We start from the raw sequence: 25,886 nt of genomic DNA, 5'->3' as shown, positions 1-25,886 counted from the left end.
AGGGATGCCACGATATCGCTTGGGTTTCCGCACCCAGGAGTTGTAAGGACTGCAGGGCAGGCTTTCTGTGTGTTTGCTATGTCCGGTCTGCGTGGCGGGGTTCATTTCACCTTACTTCACCTTACTTCAGCTGTTGTTTATATTTTCTGTGTGATTCCGTTTTAGCCGGAGTCTGGGTGTCAAGTTTTCTGCTGGTGTGTACCCGGTCATCGGCCCTGTTTTCCCGTCCGGGGGGCAGCCATATCTGTTGGTGGGAATTATTTGGCAGTGTGTGTTTTGCATGAACCTGGTGTGCTCACGCACCCTGATTCTGAGTTGAAATTACTGTGGCAGGCTGGCTCAGTTGCTGGAGTGTGTGTTATTGGTTTTCTGGCTTGCTGGGGACTGCGCGCGCGCCTGTTCCTTTTATGATGTGGCAGCAGTCTGATATTTTTATGTGTGCTTGTTAAGTTGCTAGCAATTGCTTTTAGCCTTGTGCTTACTTATTTTATTTAATTGCTGGGCATTGTCATTTGTCTGTTCTTTTACCTTTATTTATTTGTAGTGTCAATTAAGCCTAAGACGATGTCCAAGGTGCTAGCAATTGATTTTAGCCTCGTGTGTGCTTAATCCTATTTAAATTCCTGGGCATTGGCATTTGCTTGTTCTTTTACTCTTATTTATTTGTTGTGCCAGTTAGCCCTAAGATGATGTCAGACCTTGGTATCTGTCAACCTTATTTTGGCTACTAGCGCTCAAGTGCAATATTGCCGGGCCTATCCCAGATTTGTCAGTAATTGAGAGCCCTTTATACAGTATTTATAGTAGCAGGTTTGGCAAGTGCACTTGCATATAGTATTTATTTTGTTCCCCCCCCCCCTTCTTCCTCCTTCATGTAAACAGATTTTGGCAAGATTTCTAGGTGGCCTGTGTTATTACCTACGTAACTTTGCCCACTGCTGTGGTCATAACATGTTTTGACCAGCAAGCGGCCCATGTTGGCGAGAGTTTGAATGTGTTTTGCGCTGTTGATGTTGGGCCTTGCCGCACATATACGTAGTCATGCAAGTGTTGTTGTGTTAAGGATTTTTAATTGAGGTACCTGTAGGAAATTTTATCACTCTTTAAAAGAAAGTATAGGAAGGAGTAACTTCAACTGAAAATTTAATTGCAAATTATACATTAGTGCTTCACATTTAAAAATTTAACAGTAGTAGGTGAAAGTATGTAGTTTAATGCACAATGATTATTTGTTAATGTATCAAGTTGTAAACAGTTTTGAAGTTTCTCTGTTTACCTGTGGTATATAACATTTTATTACCTCATGTTGTAAGCAGCTTGATTTGTTTGTGTCATTATAAATTGTAAGCCACAGTGTAATTTACTACAATTAATTGATTGTTTTGGGGAAATAAACCTTGAATTGTATGTCCCCTTTTCATTAACCGAATCCCATCCAAATCGTCAAGCGCAGTTTTGATATGGTGTCGCTCTTCACACGAGTGCCACTCGCCAATTCACTCAATATCATTGGAGAGAAGTTCGACGGTGCCCTGCTCGACCTGTTCAAGCATGTACTGACCTCAACATATTTTCTTTACGGGGGTCAATTTTATGAACAAACAGAAGGAGTGGCAATGGGCAGCCCTTTATCACCAGTGGTAGCCAACCTTTTCATGGAAAGGTACGAAGAGGAGGCACTTGCTCCAGCCACTTACCAACCCAAGTACTTTCTTAGGTATGTCGATCACACTTTTGTCATTTGGCCCCATGGCAGGGAGAAGCTAGATGACTTTTTGGAACATCTAAATTCACGCCACCCAAGTATAAAATTTACTATGGAGCTAGAGAAGGATGGACAGCTGTGATTCTTGGATGTCCTGGTAAAGAGGAAGGCAGATGGCACTCTGGGGCACAGTGTGTATCGTAAGCCCACCCACACTGACTTATACCTTCAAGCCAGTAGCTGCCACCACCAGGCACAGAAGAATGCAGTCTTGAAAACATTAGTTCACAGGGCTCAGGCTCTGTCGGATACGGAAAGTCTGGCCACAGAGATAGAACATCTACAGCTGGTGTTCAGCAGAAATGGATACTCCTCCACAGACATCCAAAGGGCACTTCGTGCTACCAGCCAATCACAGGGTACAGAAGAGGAGCCAGAGGACGTGAAGAAGGTGGCATACCTGCCATATGCTGGACCTGTTTCTGCAAAGATCAGAAGAATTCTCTTAAAATATGATATAAAGAGTATCTTCTGTCCACCCTCCAAAATTGGGACAATGCTACAGAGTGTGAATGACGACCTGGGGCTACATAAACCAGGCATTTACAACATCCCGTGCCAGTGTGGAAAATCATACATTGGCCACACTAACAGGACGGTGGACGTCAGGTGCAAAGGACATCAGAGCACACCAGACGGACAGGCAACCAAATCTGCCATAGCGGAGCACTGTCTGGAGCTTGGTCACTCAATGGGCCACAACAACACCAAAATTGTGACGCAGACTCCATGATTTTGGGACAGTGTCATAAAGGAGGCCATCGAGATAAAGGTCACAGACAACCTAATAAACCGAGACAGCGGTTACCAGCTCCGCTCGGCGTGGAGTCCAGCTCTGGAGCTTATCAAGGCCCAACGAAAGGAACCAAGAAACTCCTCAAGAAGTTGTAACACCGCAGGAGCAGCGCCAGCTAGGCGCGGACCGCGAACACAACTCCCGGCGCAGGACGGGCCTCTGACAGCCGCCACGACCGCAGATGATGGACGAGCCGAGCGCGGACGACCGTCAGAGCACCAGGGAAGTGCCAACACCTCTGAAGCAGCACCAGGCGGGTGCGGACCGCGAACGGAACGCCCGACAAACGACGGGCCTCAGAGAGCTGCCACAGAATGAGACCAAGTCGACGCGGACGTCCGAGGGAGCACCAGGGAAGAGACAACACCTTACAAGCAGTGCCAGGCGGGCGCGGACCGCGAACGGAGCGCCCGTCGCGAGACGGGCCTCAGACAACTGCCACAACTGCAAATGGTGGACGAGGTGGGCGCGGACGTCCGTGGGAGCACCAGGGAAGTGCCAAAATCTCAGGAGCAACGCCAAGCGGGCGCGGACCACGAACGGAACGCCAAACGCGGGTCCGGCCCCAGACAGCTGCCACAACCACAGATGGTGGACGATCTGGGCACGGGCGTCCGTGGTAGCACCAGGGAACCAAAACCTCAGGAGCAGCACCAGACGGGCGCGGACCGCGAACGGAACACCCGACACAGGACGGGCCTCAGACAGCTGCCACAGATGGCGACCAAGTCGGGCGCGGACGTCTGAGGGATCACTGGGGAAGAGACAACACATTACAGGCAGCGTCAGGCGGGCGCGGAGGGCAGAAAGTGCACCCAGCGCCCTCTGGGCATAAATACTGGACAAGATCCTTCAACAAGGCAGTCTCAGGTAGCACCTGAAGATGGCAACGAGTTACGTGGCCGAAATATTGCGCCAGAGCGACACAAACATCCGGCAGTAGACCCGATTATTCCACATGTCAAGATCTCGCCGGGAAGGCCTGAAGAGTTACATAAGATGCATGGTGCTAATTACTAGCAGATACTCGAAAACAAAATACATGCTTTATGTAGCAAAGTGGAATTGAAGACCTAATTATGACTGCAATGAAAACTAAATGGACATGACCAGGACAAATAATCAAATTAATTGTTTCTTAATGGCTCAAGGGGATTCTTTTCTGGATTCTAGGAGATAAGACCTGGTAGGATATAGTAAGGCTCTCAAATTGTAGACGTATAATCGTTACATGTTGTCTTTAAATAATTTCCTGATAGCGTCAGTTTAGCTGTGTTGTTAGAAAATATCATGATTCTACAGTTCTCATTCACCTCATTTCTAATAATTTCTGCATTCAACAAACGTTGATTGCTTTATTCTATGTCTGCCTTTAGCCTGGAAGTTAGCTGCACAACTTACCGAAAGATAACTTTCTACTGATTATTACTTTGTTACAGTTTAAGTGTGTTGTAGTGATTCTTTTAATTTATTGTAAGAGTAGCGTCACGTGTGACAAATGTGGATGTTGCCATACGTTAACTGACATGGAAGAAATGTGTCAGGACTGCGGGTTGGTGTTTCACTGTGGAAAATGCAGCGGGGAAGTTAAAAAAGTGTTAGATGAGGCTCTTCCATGGTGTTGTAGATTATGAGTCGAGACAAGTAAATCGTGGAACAGAGAAGAAAGATTTGTGCCTTCCAGGAAGAACTAGAAATGATATATCTGGAATTAGATGGGTTAAATGGGGAAAAATGGGAACTGGGAGAAGATGAAAAGTAATAGGCAAAAGGAGAAAACCTCAGAAATCACCTTTCAAATTCCGATTAGCAATCAGTCCGACTTGTTATCTGAAGTAAGGATAGAGCCACAACCACTTTTTGAGCTTAATATGGTGCATTAGACTTGTAGCAATGACTTTAAGGCAAGGTCAATAGAAAAGTTATGTAGAAAGAATACAGTCTTACTGCAAGGAAGCGATCATGGGAAAGGTGTTGGCCAGTTGCTACAGGAAAATCTAGGCGCATAATACCAGGTCACAAGCATCGTGAAACCTGCTGCTAAGCTTAGCAAGGTGACAGGGAACACTGGGGCCTTGTGTAGAGATTTTAATGGGGAGGATAAAGTACTTATAGTAGAGGAGCAGCAAACAGCTGCGCTAGAAACAGAAGTTACCTGAGTAAAACAGGAGCAGCAACATCACACATTCATGTAGGGTTTGTCGAAGCTTTGCAGTGATATGACTAGCCCTAGGTTGCAGTGATATGACCAGCCCTAGGTTAAGACTGCTGTGAGCCACATGAACAAAGAGCTGAGCGCATTGCTTTTGGCTGAAACAAAGTCTCATATCTGTACCATGCCTGCTGTTGCTATTTGGGGATGGGGTACATTATTCATGGCCTCCATCTGAAATGTAGGGGTCCGTAAAGATTAGCTAAGCACCTTGCAGAAAGTGTAAGGGGGACCACTAGCACACAAGACAAAATCCATATGATTACTGGAATTAAAGGGGCATATTTTTAGGTTGAAAAACAAGATAGATGAGCTTATTGTGCGCCTAGAAGATGTGGAAAATTCTGAAGTGATACAATGTTCTCTGCCTCTCTGAACACCCTGTAACCATGGGGATGGAGACGTTAAATATCAAGGATTATAGACATGCATCATTTTTATGTAGAGTTAACATGGCAAAAGGAGTTTCAACATATATACCAGTTGGATACCAGTCAAAAATATTTTAACAAATAGTTTTCGAGTTCATCAAAACCTAAAAACATATACTGGCGAGCTGTTACTGTAGAATTCTTCTCTGATAACAGTAATATTCTACAGATCCCCTCTAGAAAACTTTCAGCTGTTTATGAGAAATCTAGATGCATTACTGAGCTGCCTGTCGGACAAGAGGAAACAGTTAGTAGTTTGTGGAGATTTAAATGCAGATTTCTTCAAAGATATGGGCAGGAGAAAGAAACCAGAATTATTATTTAGGTGTTTCAATCTCATTTCAGTACTCAGTTTTCGAAATCGTATGTAGCAAAATAGTAGGACACTGATTGAAGACATTTTTACAGACAGTGCTCAGTCTCAAACAATGTGTACCCAATTGCTAGGTACTATCTGACCATGCTGCACAGACAATGGAAGTAAACAGTATGGCTCCTTAAAATCCTGCGGCAGGTACATACAAAACAGTGAAGCTTGTTAGTAAGAATGGGATATAATATTTTAAGAGTAAGCTAAAAGGAGTGTAATTGAATGAGGTATATTTAGAGAGAGAGGCTAATGTCAAATTCAATTTATTACATAGTAAATTTGTGTCAATATTTATATTTTGATTTCCTAAAAAAATTATTTGCAAGATCCATTTAAAAAACAAGTAAGTTGTGGATAACTAAAGGAATTAAAATCTCATATAAGAGGAAGAGGGAAATTTATGTAAACGCCAGAGTAAGTGATGATCTGGCATTATTCACATACACAAAAAATGCTGTAGTATTTTAATGACAGTCATTAAAATATGCAGAATATGCAACTCATGACAGAAATAAATAATTAAGATAGTGAGATTAAAACTATATGGGACATTGTCAAGTGGGGGACAGGATAGACAGTAGGTGTACAAGATTCCACAACAGTTAAACTAAATGACAGTACAGTGACTGATAATTTACAGGTTGTAAGTAACAAAACTTCCTGGCAGATTAAAACCGTGTGCCAAACCAAGACTCAAACTTGGGACCTTTGCCTTTCATGGGAAAGTGGCTCCACCATCTGAGCTACCCAAGCACGACTCACGCCCCGTCCTCACAGCTTTACATCCGCCAGTACTTCCTAGCTCAGATGGTAAAGCATTTTCCCACAAAAGGCAAAGGCTCTGAGTTTGATTCTCCAGCACACAGTTTTAATCTGCTGGGAAGTTTCATATCAGCGCACACTCCACTGCAGAGTGGAAATCTCATTCTAGGTTGTAAGTATTTTTAACAATCACTTTCTAAATGTAGCAGCAAATATTGTATTAAATAGTTCAGTTGAAGAAGTAAGAAAATATATAAAAAATATCATATCACAAAAATTTAAGCAATTAGGAGCAGCACCAACATCCTTCACCAAAATTAAAACAATAATAAAAATTTGAAAAATAACAACTCTTGTCGGGTCGATGGAATTTCAAACAGAATTCTGAAAAGTAATCACTAATGTCCTTTGTGATGTACGCAATGCTTCACTGGCACAGGGAATTTTTACAGAATGGTTGAAGTATGCAATTATTAAAGCACTTCAGCCCGCATCTCGTGGTCGTGCGGTAGCGTTCTCGCTTCCTACGCCCAGGTTCGATTCCCGGCAGGGTCAGGGATTTTCTCTGCCTCGTGATGGCTGGGTGTTGTGTGCTGTCCTTAGGTTAGTTACATTTACGTAGTTCTAAGTTCTAGGGGACTGATGACCATAGATGTTAAGTCCCATAGTGCTCAGAGCCATTTGAACCATTTTTTTAAAGCACTTCATAATAAAAGTGACAAAATAGACATACACAATTATAGGAATAATTTACTTAGCACGTCATGGTTTGGAATCCAGAAAGGTTGCTGCACTAAGAATGCCATTTATACCTTCATCCATCAGATAATACAAGACTGAAATAATAACACTTCGCCAGTTGATTTTTTTGTGATCTTTCCAAGGCGTTTGATTACATACTATAATATTGTCTTAGAGAACCTCAAGTTTTATGGAACCAATGGTTTTACACACAGCTGGTTTGAATCATACTTGACAAACAGAATACAAGACGTCGTGCTTAGTACTTCAGACAGTTTCAGGAAGGTAGAAAATTACAGTAACTGGAAAAAAATTATGAAGTGTGTTCCACAGGGTTCAATTTTAGATCCTCTCCTATTCCTTATATATGTGAATGATCTTCCACTTAACATTCAACAAGAAAAATTGGTCCTTTTTGCACACAACACTAGTGTTAAAATTAACCCTATTGGAGACAAAGTAACAGAAGAATTGGAAAATGACATTTTCCAAGGAATTATTGAGTGGTTTTCTGAAAATGTACTCTCCATAAATTTTGGGAAAAAACATACTACATTTATTTCTGTACAAGAAACAGAGTCACATCAACAAATGACTAAGCACATGGGCAGGAGTCAATACACAGCGTAAAATGCTCCAAATTTTTGGGTGAACATACAGATGAAAACTTGAACTGGAAGAAGCATCTTATTGAGGTTCTGAAACAGTTAAGTTATTACACACAGTTAAATCTGTCAGTGGCTCAGAGAGGAGTTCAACATGCAGCCACAAAAATCTGATCATTTGCCCAATACTATAAAATGTCTGACGGGTAGTGAAGTAAGGTTTAAATCTAATCTAAGTCATTTCTCCTGGACAACTCATTCTGTTCCATTGACGAATTTCTACTTAAAAACTGGTAGCCATAAAAAATGAACTGTAGTTGCATGGGTAGGATTAAAGATAATAATGTTTTCACTAACATTAACACAAATCATGTATACATATCCTCTAAACTGACTCGTTCCACACCACTTTGATAAAAGAATCGTTGGAATGTTCTATGGAATGTGTAACCAACCAACTAATTTTCTGTCTACAGCGGGAGGTATTTCATCAGTAATAAAAAAGAAAAATAGAAACAATATCATACATAATTACTGAATTTTAGATAGAGAAAGACATAGATTTTAAAAAGAAAAAGAAAAAAAAGATGTCTTAAAATCGTTCAAGAACATGAACTAAAGAGCTCCCATTTTGGGAACACAACCTACGAACAGCTTAGAGACAGAAGTGATGACACTTTATGCAGGACCTGACCATCATTTTGCAGGACAATGCCCAAGCACATGCAGTGCGAGCTGTTACTGATTTGAAACTTCCTGGCAGATTAAAACTGTGTGCCGGACCGAGACTCGAACTCAGGACGTTTGGCTTTCGTGGGCAAGTGCTCTACCAACTGAGCTACCCAAGCACGACTCACGCCCCATCCTCACAGCTTTACTTCTGCCAGTACCTCTGCCAGTAGGAGACGAGGTACTGGTAGAAGTAAAGCTGTGAGGATGGGCCTTGAGTCGTGCTTGGGTAGCTCAGTTGGTAGAGCACATGCCCACGAAAGCCAAACGTCCCGAGTTCGAGTCTCGGTACGGCACACAGTTTTAATCTGCCAGGAAGTTTCGTATCACCGCAAACTCCGCTGTAGAGTGAAAATTTCATTCTAGAAACACCCTGTTACTGATTTGTTTGACCGATGGAGCTGCTAAGTGCTATACCACCTACTACACTCCCCCGACTTAAACCCCCATGAGTTCAACTCGATTTCTAAACTGAAGGAAACATTTCATGGCATTCGCTTCAGAACTGCTAAAAATTCGTCGGACAATAGACAGCGCTACTCAAACTGTTAACACAACTGGCACTACTAAGAGTATCCTATGACTTCCACATCGCTGGCGACGGGTTATACGTAATGCTGGTGACTGCTTTGAAGGTCAGTAAATTTTGAAACATGTATCTATTGTGTAGAAGCTGTAAATAAATAGTTGCCACTATTAAAGGTCCAAACCTCATAGCTCATACGTTAATAGAATTTGCTTGAGAGATCAACATATTTATAGTTAACACGATCTTCCAGTGAAAATAAAAATAGAAAATGTACTTGGAAAGGCGCAAATAAATACAAAAATTAAGTGAATTATATTTCCTCATTTAGTAACAATGTTTTATAAATGCCATGATCGTAAAACATTTAATGATCTCAAGTGTTCATAGACCCACTAAATTAAAGTGGATGCAAAACTAGAAATAAATGTGTTTAGTAGACAGAAAGTTGTCTACACAGACTCTGACAATTTACTTTTTACCAGCAAGGTATGTTAATTCAATCTAAGCAACAACCTCAGTATGCTTGAATGTGAAGATTTTACTAACGCAGACCAAAGGGCCAATTAGCAGAGGTTTATACACAAATCCTAAAAGATGTTGCAGGTAGAAAGAAAGCAAAAGATAAGAAAATCTCAAATTGTAAAAGCAAAGCAGGGGGTGTTTGCATGAAACAATAATAGAGATGTGACGGAACTTGCTGAATTAAAGAAAACCATTTGGAAATATGTGTTTCAGTATGAGAAGATACAAGCGAAACACTGAAAACAATAGCATTATGCAAAACATGAAACATAAAAATACACCAGCTAACAACACATTTAAGATGGCAGATATCAATGTTATTAACAGCTGAGAAGTAACTGCAGAAATATCCTAAGATGCCCATTTCCAAGTCATTAGAAGAGCATATGAAGCAAAATTATTCAGGATAAAATTTAACTAATTTCTGATACATTTTCAATAATATATTATATACATTCAAACAAACAGTCTTTTTTTGTTGTGTATGAGTGTGATGTCGATTTCAGAGTCATATAACTATCATCAGAAAACTGTATGACTGTCTCTCGATGTTGTGCACAGAGAACAGAGAGCAATTTTGCTTTCTCCAGAAAATTTAAGTAGCAGAACTGTTAACTCATTCTCTCATGATATGTAACTACTTAATTAATGAGTTAGTTTCTAAAATGTGTGATATCACTTTGTTAGTGCAAAAATACTCTATTATTATTATTATTATTGCTGTCATTAGCAGTATTATGTCCAATACCCTATTGCAAAACATTTGTTGTTATTCTTTTTACTATGTTCCAATTTCGTATAGTATGAAGAAAGGGGAGCACTTGAAAACACTTTTATACGAATTCTTAAAACTGGAGAGAAAATAACACACAAAGAACGGGTCAAGTTGTTTACAGTGTATCTGTGCGAAATTATAACATTCCACAACTAGAGCAATGTTGGTGTTTTTGAGTACCAGAAGAAAGCAGATCGAGAAGATATAAAAAATATAGAAAAAATATATATAGAACAATCAGTCTTGTCTTTATAATGCTTAGGAGCTCCAGTAAAATTACCACAAATTGACTAGAAAAAAAATATTATATTGTAACAGGCAGAGGAAGACGCTTACTGTTAAAGTGAATATGGCACAGTGATCCATTCACAAGTGAGGGATAATGATAGAGCAATGAAAATAATTTCCACTTTGTTTGGGGCTCATAGACATCGAGAAACCTTTTGACTCACTTTCAACAACATCTCTTCAATCATCTCTTGAGAAACCAGGCACTGACTTACCCTGAGCGAATATACAGTATGTACACCAACATTACAGCTTCCATTCTTGCTTTTATTTTTGTTACTGCAGTCTTCTGCCTGGATACAAATTAGAAACAGCTATCTATGTTAACATAACTTCTGCAAACCTCGTTGTCTATGCATAACTAATGAAACCTACATTTATTTGAAACTGCTTACTTACTTCAGAAATGGTTTCCCTTTATAATTTTTACTTCCCTACATTGCCAAATTCCCAATACATTGATGCCTCAGAATGCTTCCTATCAACTGACATATATTTTTTGTCAAGTTGTGCCATTAGAATATTTTCTCTCTATCTATTAATTGTTTACCTGATCCAGAAACACCTCATTGCGGAAACTTCTGTTCCCTTCATCAATGAACTGTTTATCATCCATATTTTATTTCCATTACCTTGATATCATTAACATTTAAATTTATATCCAATGTTTACAAATTCCTCTTTTTCAGAATTCTCCTCTTGCTGCTATGGCTTCATCTACCACTTTTAGTGTCTCATTTCTCAGTCTAATTTGCTCAGCACTGGCGGAACTCAAAAGTTTGTATTTGTTCTCCCTGAACCTTAACTCCTTTTGGAAAATTCTTCTTGGTTTCCTCGACAGCTTACCTAGTGTACAAATTGAATAACATTGGTGATAGTCTACCACTGTGTCTCACTCCCTTGTGTACAAGTTGTATGCAACCTTTCACTGTCTGTATTTTTATCCCTGTTACCTTCTGAATTTTGAAGAATGTTTACAAGTCAACATTGTCAAAATCTATATGTAAATGCTACAAATGTACGTTTGCCTGTCTTCAACCTAACTTCTAAGATGGGTCACAGTGTCAGCATTACCTTCCATGCTTCTGCATTTCTCCACAACCCAAACTGATCTTTCATAACATCAGCTGTTACTGGTTGCTCTGTTCTTCAGTAAATAGTTCCATTGCACTTCGTTAAACGTATTCCAAAATCAAGGACTTATTTTTTAGTTAGTGATTTCAATACAGATTTCTTAACTGTGAAAGACAATGATATAGAACTAAAGAACCTGACAAAATCACTCATTCTAATTTCAGTTATTGACATAACTGAGCTCTTAATGACTTACAGATAATGAAATTCTTTATTGGTATACAACTTTGTAGTGTTGGATGTACAAGTCACATATTTTAAGAGAGACAGCAACTGCAATTTGATAAATAATTAAAACTGTAAAAAGAAGGTGTTTGGACTGTCATTCATGTTCTTAATCAAATTTGTTTCAAATCATTCATTATAACTTTATGAATGAACAAGTTTACACTGAAGCACAATTAAATGTAAATCATGTAATTCATATTTCACGAAAGATAATTTTCCAGTTTTAATAATATGATATATTTACATAGTTTCGATAACATTTATTGTGAAACTGGATTTAGAAACATCGTTATTGTTATAATAAGCTATATGAGAATTATCAAGCATAACTTATTTGCAGAAATTTAAATACAATAATTTTGAAGAAGTGACAGATTTGTTATAAATTGGTTCTGATGAAATTGTACAATTTATGAATAGCTGAGGAGGTATATTAAGAACTGAAGTCTTGCTAAATATATGGTAAACTTCAGTGTAGTCAGTAATACAAAATTACAAACTTAAATATTTTGACAACATGAAAGGAAAATTTATGTGGTAAAGGAGAAAATTCCTATATAATGGCATACCTAGTAATCAATTAGTTTGTAAAGTACTTGTTATTTTCAGAAAAAATGATAAAGTTTTAATCAAGTGCAAAATCATTTGTTGTTAGATGAAAGTAATATTACATAAAATGTATGAAAAATTTAAAAAAAAACTGGAAATTAAAAATAACTCACTTGCAATAATCAGTACCATAAACTATTTTGCCACCATGTATGCTGAGGCAGATTCAGTCTGCAGTCCGCAGCAGTGTCAGCTTTGTGTCAACTGATGAAACTTAAAATAAACCATTTTTGTAAATTAAGAAGATCATTGATTTGATTTGATTTGATTTGGGAAGAAAACCAAGCATTTGCAGCAATCAAGAAAAATCTGGTAGAAAGAAGACACTACAGAGTGAACTTTAACAAGTCTGTAAAAAAACTGAACAAAGTCTGTTTGTTAATGTGATCAGTGTGAGATACAAATAATAGAGATATTTTAATGCTTGTGCCTCGAACAGTAGGAATACTCTGTTTTAATAAGAAGTATGAACACTTTAGGCTGTATTCTAAATAGTTTAATATCCTGCACTAACCAAGCTTATACATAATTAGTTAGATTTGTTTCATATTGGTGCATTTAGAGTACCTAAACAAAACCTTGATCATACTCCTATGGCACAAGAAACAAAAGTCACTTACAGAATGTACTACACGATACAAAATTTTATGAAAACAATCCAAAGTATACGGGAATCAGAATATACAATCATCATTCACCAGAACTCAAAAAAATCAAATCAGTAATGGGATTGAAGCCCAAACTGAAAAAATATTTATTGTGTCATTGCTTCCACTTGGTTAAAGGATTTTTAGAAACAAAATTGTAATGTGAAATTCATATATTTTGTTTCCCATTGCGTAACATGTGTAAATATTAGGGACATGTGATGTGATCTAGATGACTATATATTTTTCGGTTATTGACACTTGTCATATCACTATGTTTGTTCATCTTGTAAATAGTAGTACAGCTCTGTCATTGATGTGTGAGTTCACTTTTAGTACATTTTGTGTATGTGATTTGGTGCTTGTTCATGTAAAAAGTGTGTGTATGTAGGAAGCCACAAAATTTTGTTTTGCATCACATATTTGTGCATCTAATAATATGCATGTAATTGATGAAACCCATATCACATATACAGTCAGTGATTGATTAATAAATAGATATAGAAAAAAGAATTCCAACAGTATCATCAATAAGATATGTAAATTGTATTTGTACTTCTCATTTATGTGCAATATTGCAAAAACCATCTGACAGGTTATAAAACAGGAGTGTGGGAGAAAGTAAAGCCTGTGTCTGACATAGAAGTAATTCATAGATGCAACATAGTAAAAATCCATAGGGATGTTGCTGATATTTTCAATTAACACTTTTTATAATCAGCAGAGAAAACTGTATGTAAATGCAGAGTGAATGAGGTGAAGGGACTTCTGCAGAAAGCTATCAGGAGCAAAATCGGACAGATGCTTGTAACCCTGATAACACACAGTGAAATGAAAACACAGTCAAAGAGGTATAAACAGAAAGTTATTTTAGGGTTGATGCTATTTCTACAAGAAGACTCACAGATTGTTCACGTATATAAGTGCAGTCATGTGTCAGATACTAAATGAATCTGTACAACAAATTATTGTATCAGAGAGATAAAATATTCATTGTTCTGGGTAAAGTCAAGCGATGGCACACTGGGCGGGAAAGTTAGAGCTGAGGGGGCTGTGAGACGGCATCAGCCAATTGCACACTGACCAACCGCTCTACAGAACGACAACACAATGGCAGTGCCATCTACAGGAAGAGGACACAGGCACCACGCCGCCTGGCTGCAGTCCAGTTCACCCATTTCTGCATCAGCATCAAGAATAGGCACTTGTATAGCAGCAACTGAAGAACTGTATTACTTTTCTTGTATTACGAATTGTATATAATGAAGAGATTGCTTATGTTGCATGACGCCATTTGCTTATGACACATCATTGTGAATTTCTCAGAGTTAAGTATTGTCATTTATTTTCTGTGAATAACATTCATTAATACGATTTGCTTGAATTGTTGTCTAGTGATCCTGGAAAGCAGGTTTCTAGGCACCCCATATTCATCGAATGGGCACCCCATATTCGACGAATAGGCACCCCATATTCGATGAATAGGCAAGACACAACATTCATGTGTAAAGCCACATTTCAAGAAGTATAATAGATTCATTGTATTAAACAACCATCCACAGTCCCTATTAACAAGTTTTCCAATGTAGCAGAAAAACTGATGTGAGGGAAAAATACTAATAATCTGTTTAGATTAAATTAGATTAGATTAATTATTCATTGCATAGACCCATAAAAGAGGGAATCTTCCTGGGTGTGGAACATGTCAGATAAACACATTACAAAAAATGTAATTAGAAAAACTGGAGTTTCAATAATTTTAATGATCCTCAGTCAATAAACCGTAAAATTATGTACATGAATTAAATTTAAACTTCCAATATTTACAGGTTTAATACTTACACCTGCTTTCATTAAATCCATCATTCAGGCATTTGCTAGTTTCTTGGCTATTACAACCAAGTATTGTCAATACTTAAAGTAAATTGTTCATTTTAGTGATCCTCAGTTAAGAACAGTCAGATTATGTACAAGATTTAAAATTAAACTTCCACTATTTACAGACTTAAGACTTACATCTGCTTTCCATACATCCATCAGTCACACAGTAGGTAGTTACCTGTCTGTTACAACCAAGTATTGTCAAAAATTAAAGTATAATAAATTTTCATTAAAATGGTCTACTGCACTTGTTGAGAAACTAATGGACGGAATAGAAGGAGTTGGCCATCAAAAATTCTTTTAAATTATGTTTAAACCGTTCCTTGTCTGAAACTAAACTCTTAATAGTTGCTGGTAACTTATTGAAAATATGCGTTGCTGAGTACTGGACTCCTTACTGGGCAAGAGTAAGTGATTTTAAATCTTTATGTATATTGTTCTTATTCCTAGTATTGATACTGTGTACCAAGCAGCTAGTTGGAAAAAGAGATGTATTATTTACAACAAACTTCATTAAGGAATAAATATACTGAGAAGCTGTGGTTAATATGCCCAATTCTTTGAATAGGTTTCGACATGGTTTTGTTGGATTTACACTACACATTACCCTTATTATATGCTTCTGTACTCTAAAAAGTTTTTCTCTGTTTGTGGAGTTACCCCAAAATATGATACCATATGACATAATGGAGTGAAAATAAGCGAAATATGCCAGTTTTTTTATATTTATATCTCCTATGTCTGACATCATTCGCATTGCAAATACAGACTTGTTTAGGATCTTTAGCAGTTCGTTGGTATGTTGCTCCCAACTGAATTTATTATCAAGTTGTAATCCCAAGAATTTTACACTCTCAACTTCTCCTATTTCCATGTCATCATATTTTATATACACACCAGAAGGAAATCTCTTGGATGTTCTGAACTGCATATAGTGGGTCTTTTCAAAGTTTACTGACAGTGAATTGGCTATGAACCATTTCTTAATGTCAGTAAAAATTTGATTAGATGCCCTTTCTAAATTTACATTTGATTTAATATTTATTGCAATGTTTGTATCATCTGCAAATAAGACATACTTGGCATCTGGTAATGTGACAGATGACTGGTCATTAATATACGCAAGAAACAGTAGTGGACCTAGTATGGAACCTTGGGGAACACCACATGTAATTTCTTCCCAGTCAGATGACGTCTGATTGCCTACTGCTGACGTGTTATGTAATGACAGCTGAAATATTGTGTCAGTTTTTTCATTCACCAAATATATTCTGCAATATTTAAACAATAAAGTGTCAGTAACTGGAATTTTATACAGCCGATAAAAGATCTTTCTTCTAAACAAAGCCGACTTCTAAGGTCTAATTGGGATGATTTGGATGCAAATTAACCCATTAAGGACCAAGCATTAAAATAATGGAATTGTTAAAAAGATGTTCACGTGACCTAATTGTGCACTAATACAGACATAAATACATAAAAAGAATTATACAGACTCTAATTAAAGTATAGCAAAATGTTGCAATGACGCAACTTTGGGACTCTAAGGAGGTTTATTTCATTCTCATATGAAATTCTTGAAAACAGTTTGAATGGAGATGCACATTACATTCTTTTCATTTGTAAACTATTGTACTTTTACACAACCTACATCTTCTTCTTGCTTTGCCTTCCTCCTCTATTATTACCCACACTACATCATCATAATGTATTTCATTCAGAAGAGGGCTTTTGGAAGGTTGCCCATAATTTCATTTCTCTGTGGGTGGGGTTGCAATTTCTTTATTTCCTTAGTTCACGACTGCAGTATCTTTTCATTTCATTAGGGTCGTACATAAGTATGATCGAAATTCGAGTTGTGACGAATTTTCATTTACACATTTGTGTATTTTCCACGAATTGACAGTAACAGTATCTGTGAAGTTGGTGAAGAGAAACCACCACCATTTCTTACATCTTATTCGAAATCTACAATTAGCAATAGCAGTTTCATCTAAATCAACGCTACCCATGTCCTGAGTGTATTGAGACATTACCTGGGTCTGGGGCAGAGAAATACATTTCTAGTCTTCCTGACTGTGCCTTTTTGTATTTGAAAAAATCATCATAGTGTCGTAGTTGGTAACTTCTGTCACTCTGGAACCGCTTTACCATCATGAATTCAGTTTTATTATCAAAATGAAAATGAAGTGCACCCCTGCCTTTTTTTCATGGTTGAGGTGGATTCCAAAGGGCAGTTTTTCAGAGTGGTTATCACGAACAGTTCCACTTGCAAAAAGACCTTTCCGTTTAAAGTACAAAATAAAGAATAAGCAGAAAGAAATTATGAAAATACATACAATGAGGAGATGGGTCTTCAGAAACTGAAAGCAAATTTGTAACTACTTCACCCAAAGAAAACTCAGATGTTTCATTGCCTGCCACCTTTCCACAAAAAGGAATGAATCTGTGTAAGTAGCTACATGAACTGCATGAACATGACAATTTAAAGGCAAATATGACAGGTCTACCTATGATGAATATCATGCAGGAATGTCTTTCAAAATAAGGGACTATTTCTTAGTCAATAGGCAAATTATGTTCCAAACTGAAGACATGTATCATAGATTATATCAAACAATTTTGCCTCTTTAGAAAACTTGTAACTTTTATCCTTTTCTTCATCCTCAGACAAATAGATGTTTTGTTTGACTGACAAGAATTTATTATGATTCATACATTTTCTAACAGCTGGTGATCCTTTATCTTGATCTTTTGACCAGGACAGTTGCAGGTAATGTGTGATATCCTGAAAGAATCGTTACTTCTATAAAACGCTTTAGCAATGAAACAATTATTTGAAATACATGGTGATTATTATCTTGTGTGTATATTATTTGTCTATTCAGTAATTTTTGCAGACACTTCTGAGTCAAAGCAAAGCGAAAAAATTTTCTAAGACGATACACCCTGTATCTATTTTTTATATCTTCTGTCTTAGTTAGCACCTCTGCTGTTGGTGAAGAAGTGTATGTTGGTTGAACTCTCTCCCATTTTGGAACATATTCTTTCATTTTTGTAGCATTTACACGATTTCATTTTCTTTTCTTGGCAGAAGAACTGGGTTTTGGCCCTAGGTCTTTATTTGCTTTGTCTAGTTCACTGTGTAGATGTATTTCAAATGTACCTGCAATATCAATTGCTTTCTCTTCTTCAGCAAGATCATCATCTGACTGGTTTGATACAGTCCATCACGAATTCCTCTCCTGCACCAATGTATTCTTCCCAGAGTAGCATGTGCACCCCAAATCTTGATTTGTTTGCTGGATGTATTCCAGTCTGTCTTCCTCAATTTTCGTCCTCTACAGCTTACAGCTCCCTCTAGGACCATGGAGGTTACTCCCTAACGTCTTAACACACATCTTACCGTTCCATCCCATCTTCTTGTCACTGTTTTCCATATGTTCCTTTCTACGCCAATTCTTCAGAGAACCTCCTCATTCTTCAATAGCACCACATCTCATATATTCATAATAAGTAAAAATAAAGTGAAATGCTGACCTTCAATAAAGCTCACAGTTGTTGTTCCAGCTGTGAACACACCCTCTGTTACAAATGAAATTCAAACTGAAACTTAGTTGAGATGCAAAGTCCTTTTAGAATGATACACCAGTTATAAAAGCATGTGATTTCTCAGTCGTCGCCCTATTTTCAACTAATGTCCAGCACATAAACAGACCATACTGACAAAATACCTTTCAGACGAAGCCTGACAATAATAAACGGTTCGAGCAACAATGGAATAACAATATATTATTGTAGTAGAATAAAGCAGTTGTGTTACACAAATACTCACAAGTCCCAAAATTGAATAAATGCAACATTATTGTACATTGTAAAAAATAGTATAAATTTTAATGTAGGTCTAAACAATAATGTAGTACGATATTAGAAGCTTTAAAGGAGTTCACTGGGTGAAATTCATTTAAAAATCATCTTGTGCTAATTAGGAAAGAAAATAAAAATTTTTCTAATGAACTACATGAATTTATCTGGAAGTTTCAGAATTCAGAGTGGTCAACATTATGTTCTCTAATCAATTACAAAGGCTTAAACTAATTATTTCAGATTTCCTCTTAATGTTTTTATAAAGAAATTCTAAATTAGTCCAACTCATTTAGAGGAAAAAATTACGAATGATATATTGTGTCAGCACAACTTCAGGCTTTAAAGAGTTAAGTCTTATTTAACACATAGTAAACTGTAAAAGATACTTATAGTGATAGAATTCCAGCTTCCTCAGAGTGGGAAATAGTAACTACTGGAGCTCCACAAGGCACAGTACTGGATCCTTGATGTTCCTCATATATTATATTCTATAATATACAGTTCCGTATGACAGTATGAACAAGAGCTTAACAATTTAAACATAACTAGCAATAAATTCAGCGTACTGCCATATTCTAGATCTAACAAGAAGACAATCCTGGAATGATGGATAAAATAAACATGTTGTATGTATTCTCTTTTAAAAACTGTTTGATGTATTTATATGAGGGCCTGTATATTTCCTCTAGCAAATAAATATCGATGTTTTGAAATGTTGTTTCACTTCTTAGTAGTTTGCCATATAAAATTCGTCAAGAATATCCATTTGAAGTGTACTTTTGGCATTAATAAAATTTATCGTTGTTAGTTACTCTGTTCCATTACTCCAACTTCGGTATCGTACAGAATGTGACGTGACGTCCAATGTGAATACTCTCTGAAGCTGAAGTGACAGTCTAGTGTGAATCGGCCTTACTACTACAAAGATAAATCGCATTAATAATAAAATTAAATTGAACAAATAATGAGAAAAAACAACGTCTGAAGTTCCAAATTTGTTGAATGATATACATAGAAAGGAAACCATAACATTTTTCACCACAATAAACTATTTTACGCGTTTTTTTTCTGAGAGCAAAGCGCTCCTGCTGCGAGAAGCAGATAATACATAGAAAAAGCTGTCCAAAATGTATTTTATCCACAATGGATGCAGTTGAACTCTGTGACTGTTCATTTATAGGTTGTAGAATAATACCACTACCAGTCAATAGAAGATGACACAAACTAAATCACCATCTATTGTCACTGGCAGCGGTTATTATTACACCCTAAAAAGCTGTCCTTCTATTATGAGCAAACTATATTTTCTACCGTAAGTGTAAAATGAAAACACTGTTGGACGTTGCCAAGACACATATGATTCTTGCAGCCTGAAATGAAGTCTTGCGGCAGGTTATAAAATAATGAGTATAGCACTATCGAAATGCATTGGGAAGAATTGCCACGTTCCGTTCGAGAGTCGACTTTTGATAATGCTTTGTTATGTGTATCAACAAACAGAGCATGCAGATAGTATTTTGTCAGTTGTTTTAAATGGGAGGTAGTGTATTTAGGACGATTAAGTATATTTGCTGATCGTGTTTTTCTAATGTTTTCTAAGATTTTTGCTAGTTTGATGTACTGGAAAATTGCCACGTCGCGTGAATTTTGAATTAATTAATTTATTCATTGATTGAAAGATGTCAATCTATGCTGGTGGTGTGTCTCTCCAAGAAACTGCAGAAGTATTGACGAATCTTCGTATTGGGCAGGAGATGGAAGCAGTTGACGATTTCTATGATAGCAATGCTAACACTATGTGCGGAGCATCACAAAAAGGTGATTCTAAGCTACAGGGCAAATGTGATAACAGACACGAGCGCCCCAAGTTTAGTGCGAAAAAGGTCACGATAAATATTGCAGATGATGCAAAGTGCAAAACTACGCGTGCAGGCGCAGTTAAAGATCTCATGAACTGTATAGCGTTTCAGAAAGAACGTGATGAATTCAATGACGACGAAAGAACTTCGCCAGATTTCTTGAGTACAGACACTTCGTCGGATGTAACAGATGTTACGCCACGTTCCACAACCAGTGGTTGTTCTTCGCTGTCAAGATCAGAAGAAAGCAGGGAAAGCCGTAAAAAAATCACGGAGCATTCCCACAGTAGTGATGCTGAAAGAAAGGAGGAGAAGAAACCAGTACATACACTGAGGTTTTTGAGAGAAGTATTGGATAGTACAAACCCCGAGACAGTTGATCGAAATAATGGTGCAACACCTAAACGAAAACCTGTTATTTGTAAGAACATGACGTTTTCAAAGGATCAAGTAAGAAAAATTGATAGAGAGAACCAAATTTTACTAAGGAAGATAGAAGCAAATTTCAATAGACGCCCAAAATGTCCAACTACATCAGCACCACAGCGTCCTAGGCTTTCCAGTTCAGCTGTTAATAGACAAAGGTCACAGAAAAAAATTGCACAAGACAACTTAGTAAGTCATTCATAATACCACCTTACTACTTCATTTCAATTTCTGTTGGTTGTAGATAGATGACGGAACTTTAATATATGTTTTCTCATGTTACTGAAGTACTCTGTTCAGAAGCAGAATTGGCAAATACGTATGTAGCGTGATATTGCATTTACTTAGATGCCTTTGGTGTTAGATGACTCACAGACTACAAAAGTTACACAATAGATGTACTTGCAACTTCTCTTTTCAAGGTCAGTTTTTCGGGTACTAGTATTATACAACATGAGATGTATTATTACCCAGAGTATCTGCTGAGTTACATCGTGCATGAAGTGCATTTGCAGCAAGTGAGATTAGTTGGAATACAGTAGGCACATGATTACAAATAAGCTGACATGCCATCAGTCTATGTTCATTCTTCTGTCATATTCTTGTGGGGTGTTGTTCATTTCCCACATGCTTTCTGTTACACAAACATCTCATTATGATTAAATGTTCAGAACAGATACCCGACTAGACATACTCATAATTACCAGGCAGTTGTACCCTAAGATACATGAATTCTGATTGCTGCACATGGGGAATTATATGGAATATCCATAAAAAGAGATGAACCCGCTGAGTGTACAAAACTTATTTACTGTATTGTTTTGTTTCTCATTCTAAAGACTCATTTGATGCATCTCTCGAATGAATTAACTGGACCTTCAGTACTGCTACACCACTTCTCAATGAGACTGACAACGTTCAGCCAAAACTAGGCCTCAGGCTATGCTGCAGAGCAGTATGTTACCAACCAAGATTTCATATCCACATTCACTAGCTTTGTCAGCCTTTAACCAAGTTTTCACTTTTCAACATAGCCTGTACCTTGGACTATGCTACAGTTCAGTCTGTCACAAGCTGTGTGCCCCCCCCCCCTCTCCCCACCCCTCCAAAAAAATACCTTGTGTGTGCAGGTACTATGTCCTAAGTGTTGTCATTATGTTGTGGAATCAAACTGATATCCAATAACTGTAGGTTCAGTTGTCCCCATCTTTCCATGTTAGCCTATAGTGTATTTGTGTGAGTGGTTGGTTGGTTTGGGGGATGAAAGGGACCAGACTGCTACGGTCATCGGTCCCTTGTGTGAGTGGTTCAGGGCTTGTTGGCCCTACTGGCACCAAATATACACACTGATACATGACATAACAATGTTAGAGTGTGTGATGTTGTGTGTGCCCAAATAGAGCTGGAACAGAATGTAACAAGTGTGAGTATGAAATCTTACTTGTGGTAACATACTGATCAGTAGCATGTCCTAAGGTCTAAGATAGATAGAAAGTAAATATAATGTCATGATCACAACTGTAATTCTTGTTGTGGTGTCTATTTCACACATGTTGGATTTCAGTAAGTGGTTATGTCTACCATGTTTATGACATCATGGTTCAAAGTATACAAGTGGTATCAGTAAGTCTAACATTTTCCTCTTCAACTCTGGGAATAATTACAACAAACTACACCCAGTTGTGCTGTTTCTTCTAGCCAAACCTTGTTCTCCTTCGACAGCACCTCCTCCCCTAAGCCCCGTACTTACTTCCATTACCAAATTAACTATTCCTTGATGCCCCACAGCATGTATTTTATCAACCTAGCACTTCTTTTAGTTACTTTGTGCTATAAATTTCTCGTTGATTTGTCACCTGTGGGAGAATTATAAAGTCATCAGCAAATCCCAAAGACTTTTTCTTATCCCAAAACTTGAATTTCTTTCCCAAGTTTCTTCTTGGTTTCCTTTAATGATTTCTCTGTTTACAGGTTGATTAACAACCCTATCCCACTACCTTTTCAGCTACTGATTCCCTTTCATATCCTTTGATTCTTATAACTGCAGTCTGGCTTTGGCACCAGTTTAATTAACTTTTTCGTTCCTGCATTTTAAAGTTGCTATGTTTCAGTCAGTGTGGGCAGTCTTGCCTTCTTTTATTTTATCTCCTGCAATAATTGATAGGCTCTGTACTGTTTCACATGTTGCTACATTTCTACAAAACCCAAATTGCTCCCCCCCCCCCCCTCCTTTTACATACTATTAAATGAAATTTTCTACAGAAACCAAACTGACACCCCCCAACCCGCCCCTCCCTACCCGCCTGCCCTCCATGATTGTCTTTTAGCAGTCATTCCATTCTATTTGTTAGTATTTTGCAACCGTGAATTGTTAAAGTAATAGTTCAGTACTACTAACAACTGTTAGCAACGGTGATTATTATTTTGCCTGCCGGAGAGTGGTTTTTGCAGGGTTTGTTCTCTCAAGAAGTAATTCAGGTAAAATATCTTCTACATTAACATTGAAAATTGGGAACAGAAAAATGTCGTATTTGTTGAAGAAGTTGTATTCAATACCAGCAAAAATTAACAAGCAAATAATTTCCACTATGTAGTACTAATCAGGGTGGGAAACAGGGAATTAACTTAAAATGTTTACTGTTGAATATAATAAAAGTTGAACAAAATGTGTTTTAAAAGCTATATTTTTGGGTACTTGGATAAAATGTAACTAACGGCCAGCCTATGATATGAATTGGAGAAACTGTCCAAACCAACCCTCATATGCTCCCTGTCTCTGGAGTTGTCAACTGGCCTGCGGCATTTGTGTCTATAAGACTACATGTTGTGCCTCATGCAGTTTGAGAAATTCCAACTCATGGTGAGGACGTGTGTTCGGCTGTGAAATTTTCATTTTTTCCCTCTCTCACAGGGCTTCCTTGCAACTACTGCATTTTGATTCACAGACAAACACGCCTTCAGTATAGCTCTCATACTGCTGTGCAAAACTTCATGTTGTCTTGGCAAAGTTTGTTGGGTCTTCTTTATATACACATGACTATTAAACAACTATTGTAATTAGTTGTGCAGCAAAGGAAGGGGGGTATCCTTTTGGGAATTGGGGTAGGTGTCTGGCAGATATACTGCAGTTAAGTTTTCTTTGGGCTTGGTGTTGAAACTGCCCATTTCCACAGCTCCGTGGGGATTATGTAGGAAAGTGACAGAAAAATTTGCAGGCTTGCTGTGGTAATTTTCTGTGAAGATTTGCATCTGCTATGGCTACATGATCACTCTACGCAATTGCACCAAGGAAACAGAATGAATTACTGTGACCTACAGATAACCAAACAAATCCAAGTTACACAGTGCTTGGTAGTGTCACAGTGTTCTCCATTGCACTCAGCAATACTAAATCTGTAATTTGGTAGCATATCAGACTTTTATTTCAATAATGAACAAATATGTACCCCATATTCTAGAGGGGGGGGGGGCAAGTGACCACCCTTGCTGCCCCCTAAGACATTTCGTCATATATGGCAACTAGAATGGGAAAAAGTGTAGAATAATAATGGAATAATCCTGTATATAAAACAATATTTAGGCAACTGAGTTGAACATTTTGTATTCTCAGCTATGAAAAGGATAAAAAAAGGTGATCTCTATGTTACTCACAGTCGGTAGAACATATATTCAAGACAGTTGTAGCAACTACTGTTGCCCATGGCAGCTTGGTTGAAAAGGGATAACACTCTTACTAAATTTGAAAGACTTCTATAAGCATATTTCTTACATTTATATAGATGAAGAGTAAAATGCAACTTCTGGTCAATAAACATTATTCATAAAGAAAGAGGGAGGAGTAGACCAATGAATAATGCTTGAAAATTAGTCACCTAATCACTATGTGCTAATGAAAAAAATATTTCTATTTTTTTCAGCTTCATTTGTAATGCCTATGCCTATAAACTTATTAATGTCATCCAAGATGATGATGATGATATGCATTTTATTGAATTACAGTTATTGTCCAGTGCATATGTTTACTGACAAGCTATTTTTCGAAATGTGATTTTTAATACAGTGCTTTCTCTTCTTTTCACAGACGTTACTAAAAAAAATTGAATGTGTTAAAAGCACCATCAGTGCAAGAGTCAGTGTACGAAAGGTTTGACAATAGATTTTGTGATTTTTGTTTGGATTTTCCTCATAGCCAGTGTACAAATTACTACAGTCAAGTGAAGAGTATATTTTGTAATTTTTTGTATTCTAGTCAAATTCAGGAAGTATAGGTGAATGTACATATATTTTATACAATATTTTTGAAAAATATATTTATATATCTCACTCATGTTTTATCAATTTATGTAGATCTGTGAATAGTTGTTCCCTTTTTCTAAGAAAGTAACACTTGATTAAAAAGTATTATACCCTGTGTAAAGAAAGTGCTCAGCATTTACAGCCATTTTAACTAAATGAATGGATAGAGAGGAGTATTAGATACTAGTCATCAATTTCCACCAGTGACAGGAAACTTGCGACAAATGTGAACAACGTCGTAACTGTAATGTGATATTGGTGGCAATATTTTCAAACTACTAGATAAGTCTGTCACCACAGCCTGGTTTTTACGTTTTTTGACTTCACTCACTCTCACAACCAAACTGGAAATATGCACCGAAAGATGACATCACAGCAGTAGCCATTAACATTGTCACTGGTCAAAGCTGAGTA

The 25,886-nt window shown here is 37.4% G+C and overlaps 1 protein-coding gene across 2 annotated transcripts; it reads left to right on the top strand.

Annotated features, from left to right (window-relative positions):
• The first annotated feature begins 20,387 nt into the window (after nucleotides 1-20,387).
• Nucleotides 20,388-25,499, top strand: LOC126199165 (cilia- and flagella-associated protein 97-like). 2 transcript variants are annotated; one of them, XM_049935924.1, is made up of 2 exons: nucleotides 20,388-21,365; nucleotides 25,258-25,499. In XM_049935924.1, the coding sequence occupies exons 1-2, from the start codon at nucleotides 20,571-20,573 to the stop codon at nucleotides 25,324-25,326; spliced, it is 864 nt and encodes a 287-aa protein (XP_049791881.1). In that variant the 5' UTR covers nucleotides 20,388-20,570; the 3' UTR covers nucleotides 25,327-25,499. The 2 variants fall into 2 exon arrangements, with proteins under 2 accessions (XP_049791881.1, XP_049791882.1); XM_049935925.1 differs by lacking the exon at nucleotides 25,258-25,499 and adding an exon at nucleotides 25,094-25,199.
• The last annotated feature ends 387 nt before the right edge of the window (nucleotides 25,500-25,886 follow it).

The sequence above is a fragment of the Schistocerca nitens genome, chromosome 8 (genome assembly GCF_023898315.1).
Source record: "Schistocerca nitens isolate TAMUIC-IGC-003100 chromosome 8, iqSchNite1.1, whole genome shotgun sequence".
NCBI lineage: Eukaryota > Metazoa > Arthropoda > Insecta > Orthoptera > Acrididae > Schistocerca > Schistocerca nitens.
Note: the sequence above shows the minus strand (reverse complement) of the source record. Positions and strands in the feature narration are given on the sequence as shown.

What these genes read in the sequence shown, in the direction of transcription:
- LOC126199165 (XM_049935924.1), top strand. Translation starts at nt 20,571, where the DNA reads ATGTCAATCTATGCTGGTGGTGTGTCTCTCCAAGAAACTGCAGAAGTA. An exon ending in AAATTGCACAAGACAACTTA is followed by an intron (nt 21,366 to 25,257) that starts GTAAGTCATTCA and finishes TTCTTTTCACAG; the next exon opens with ACGTTACTAAAAAAAATTGA.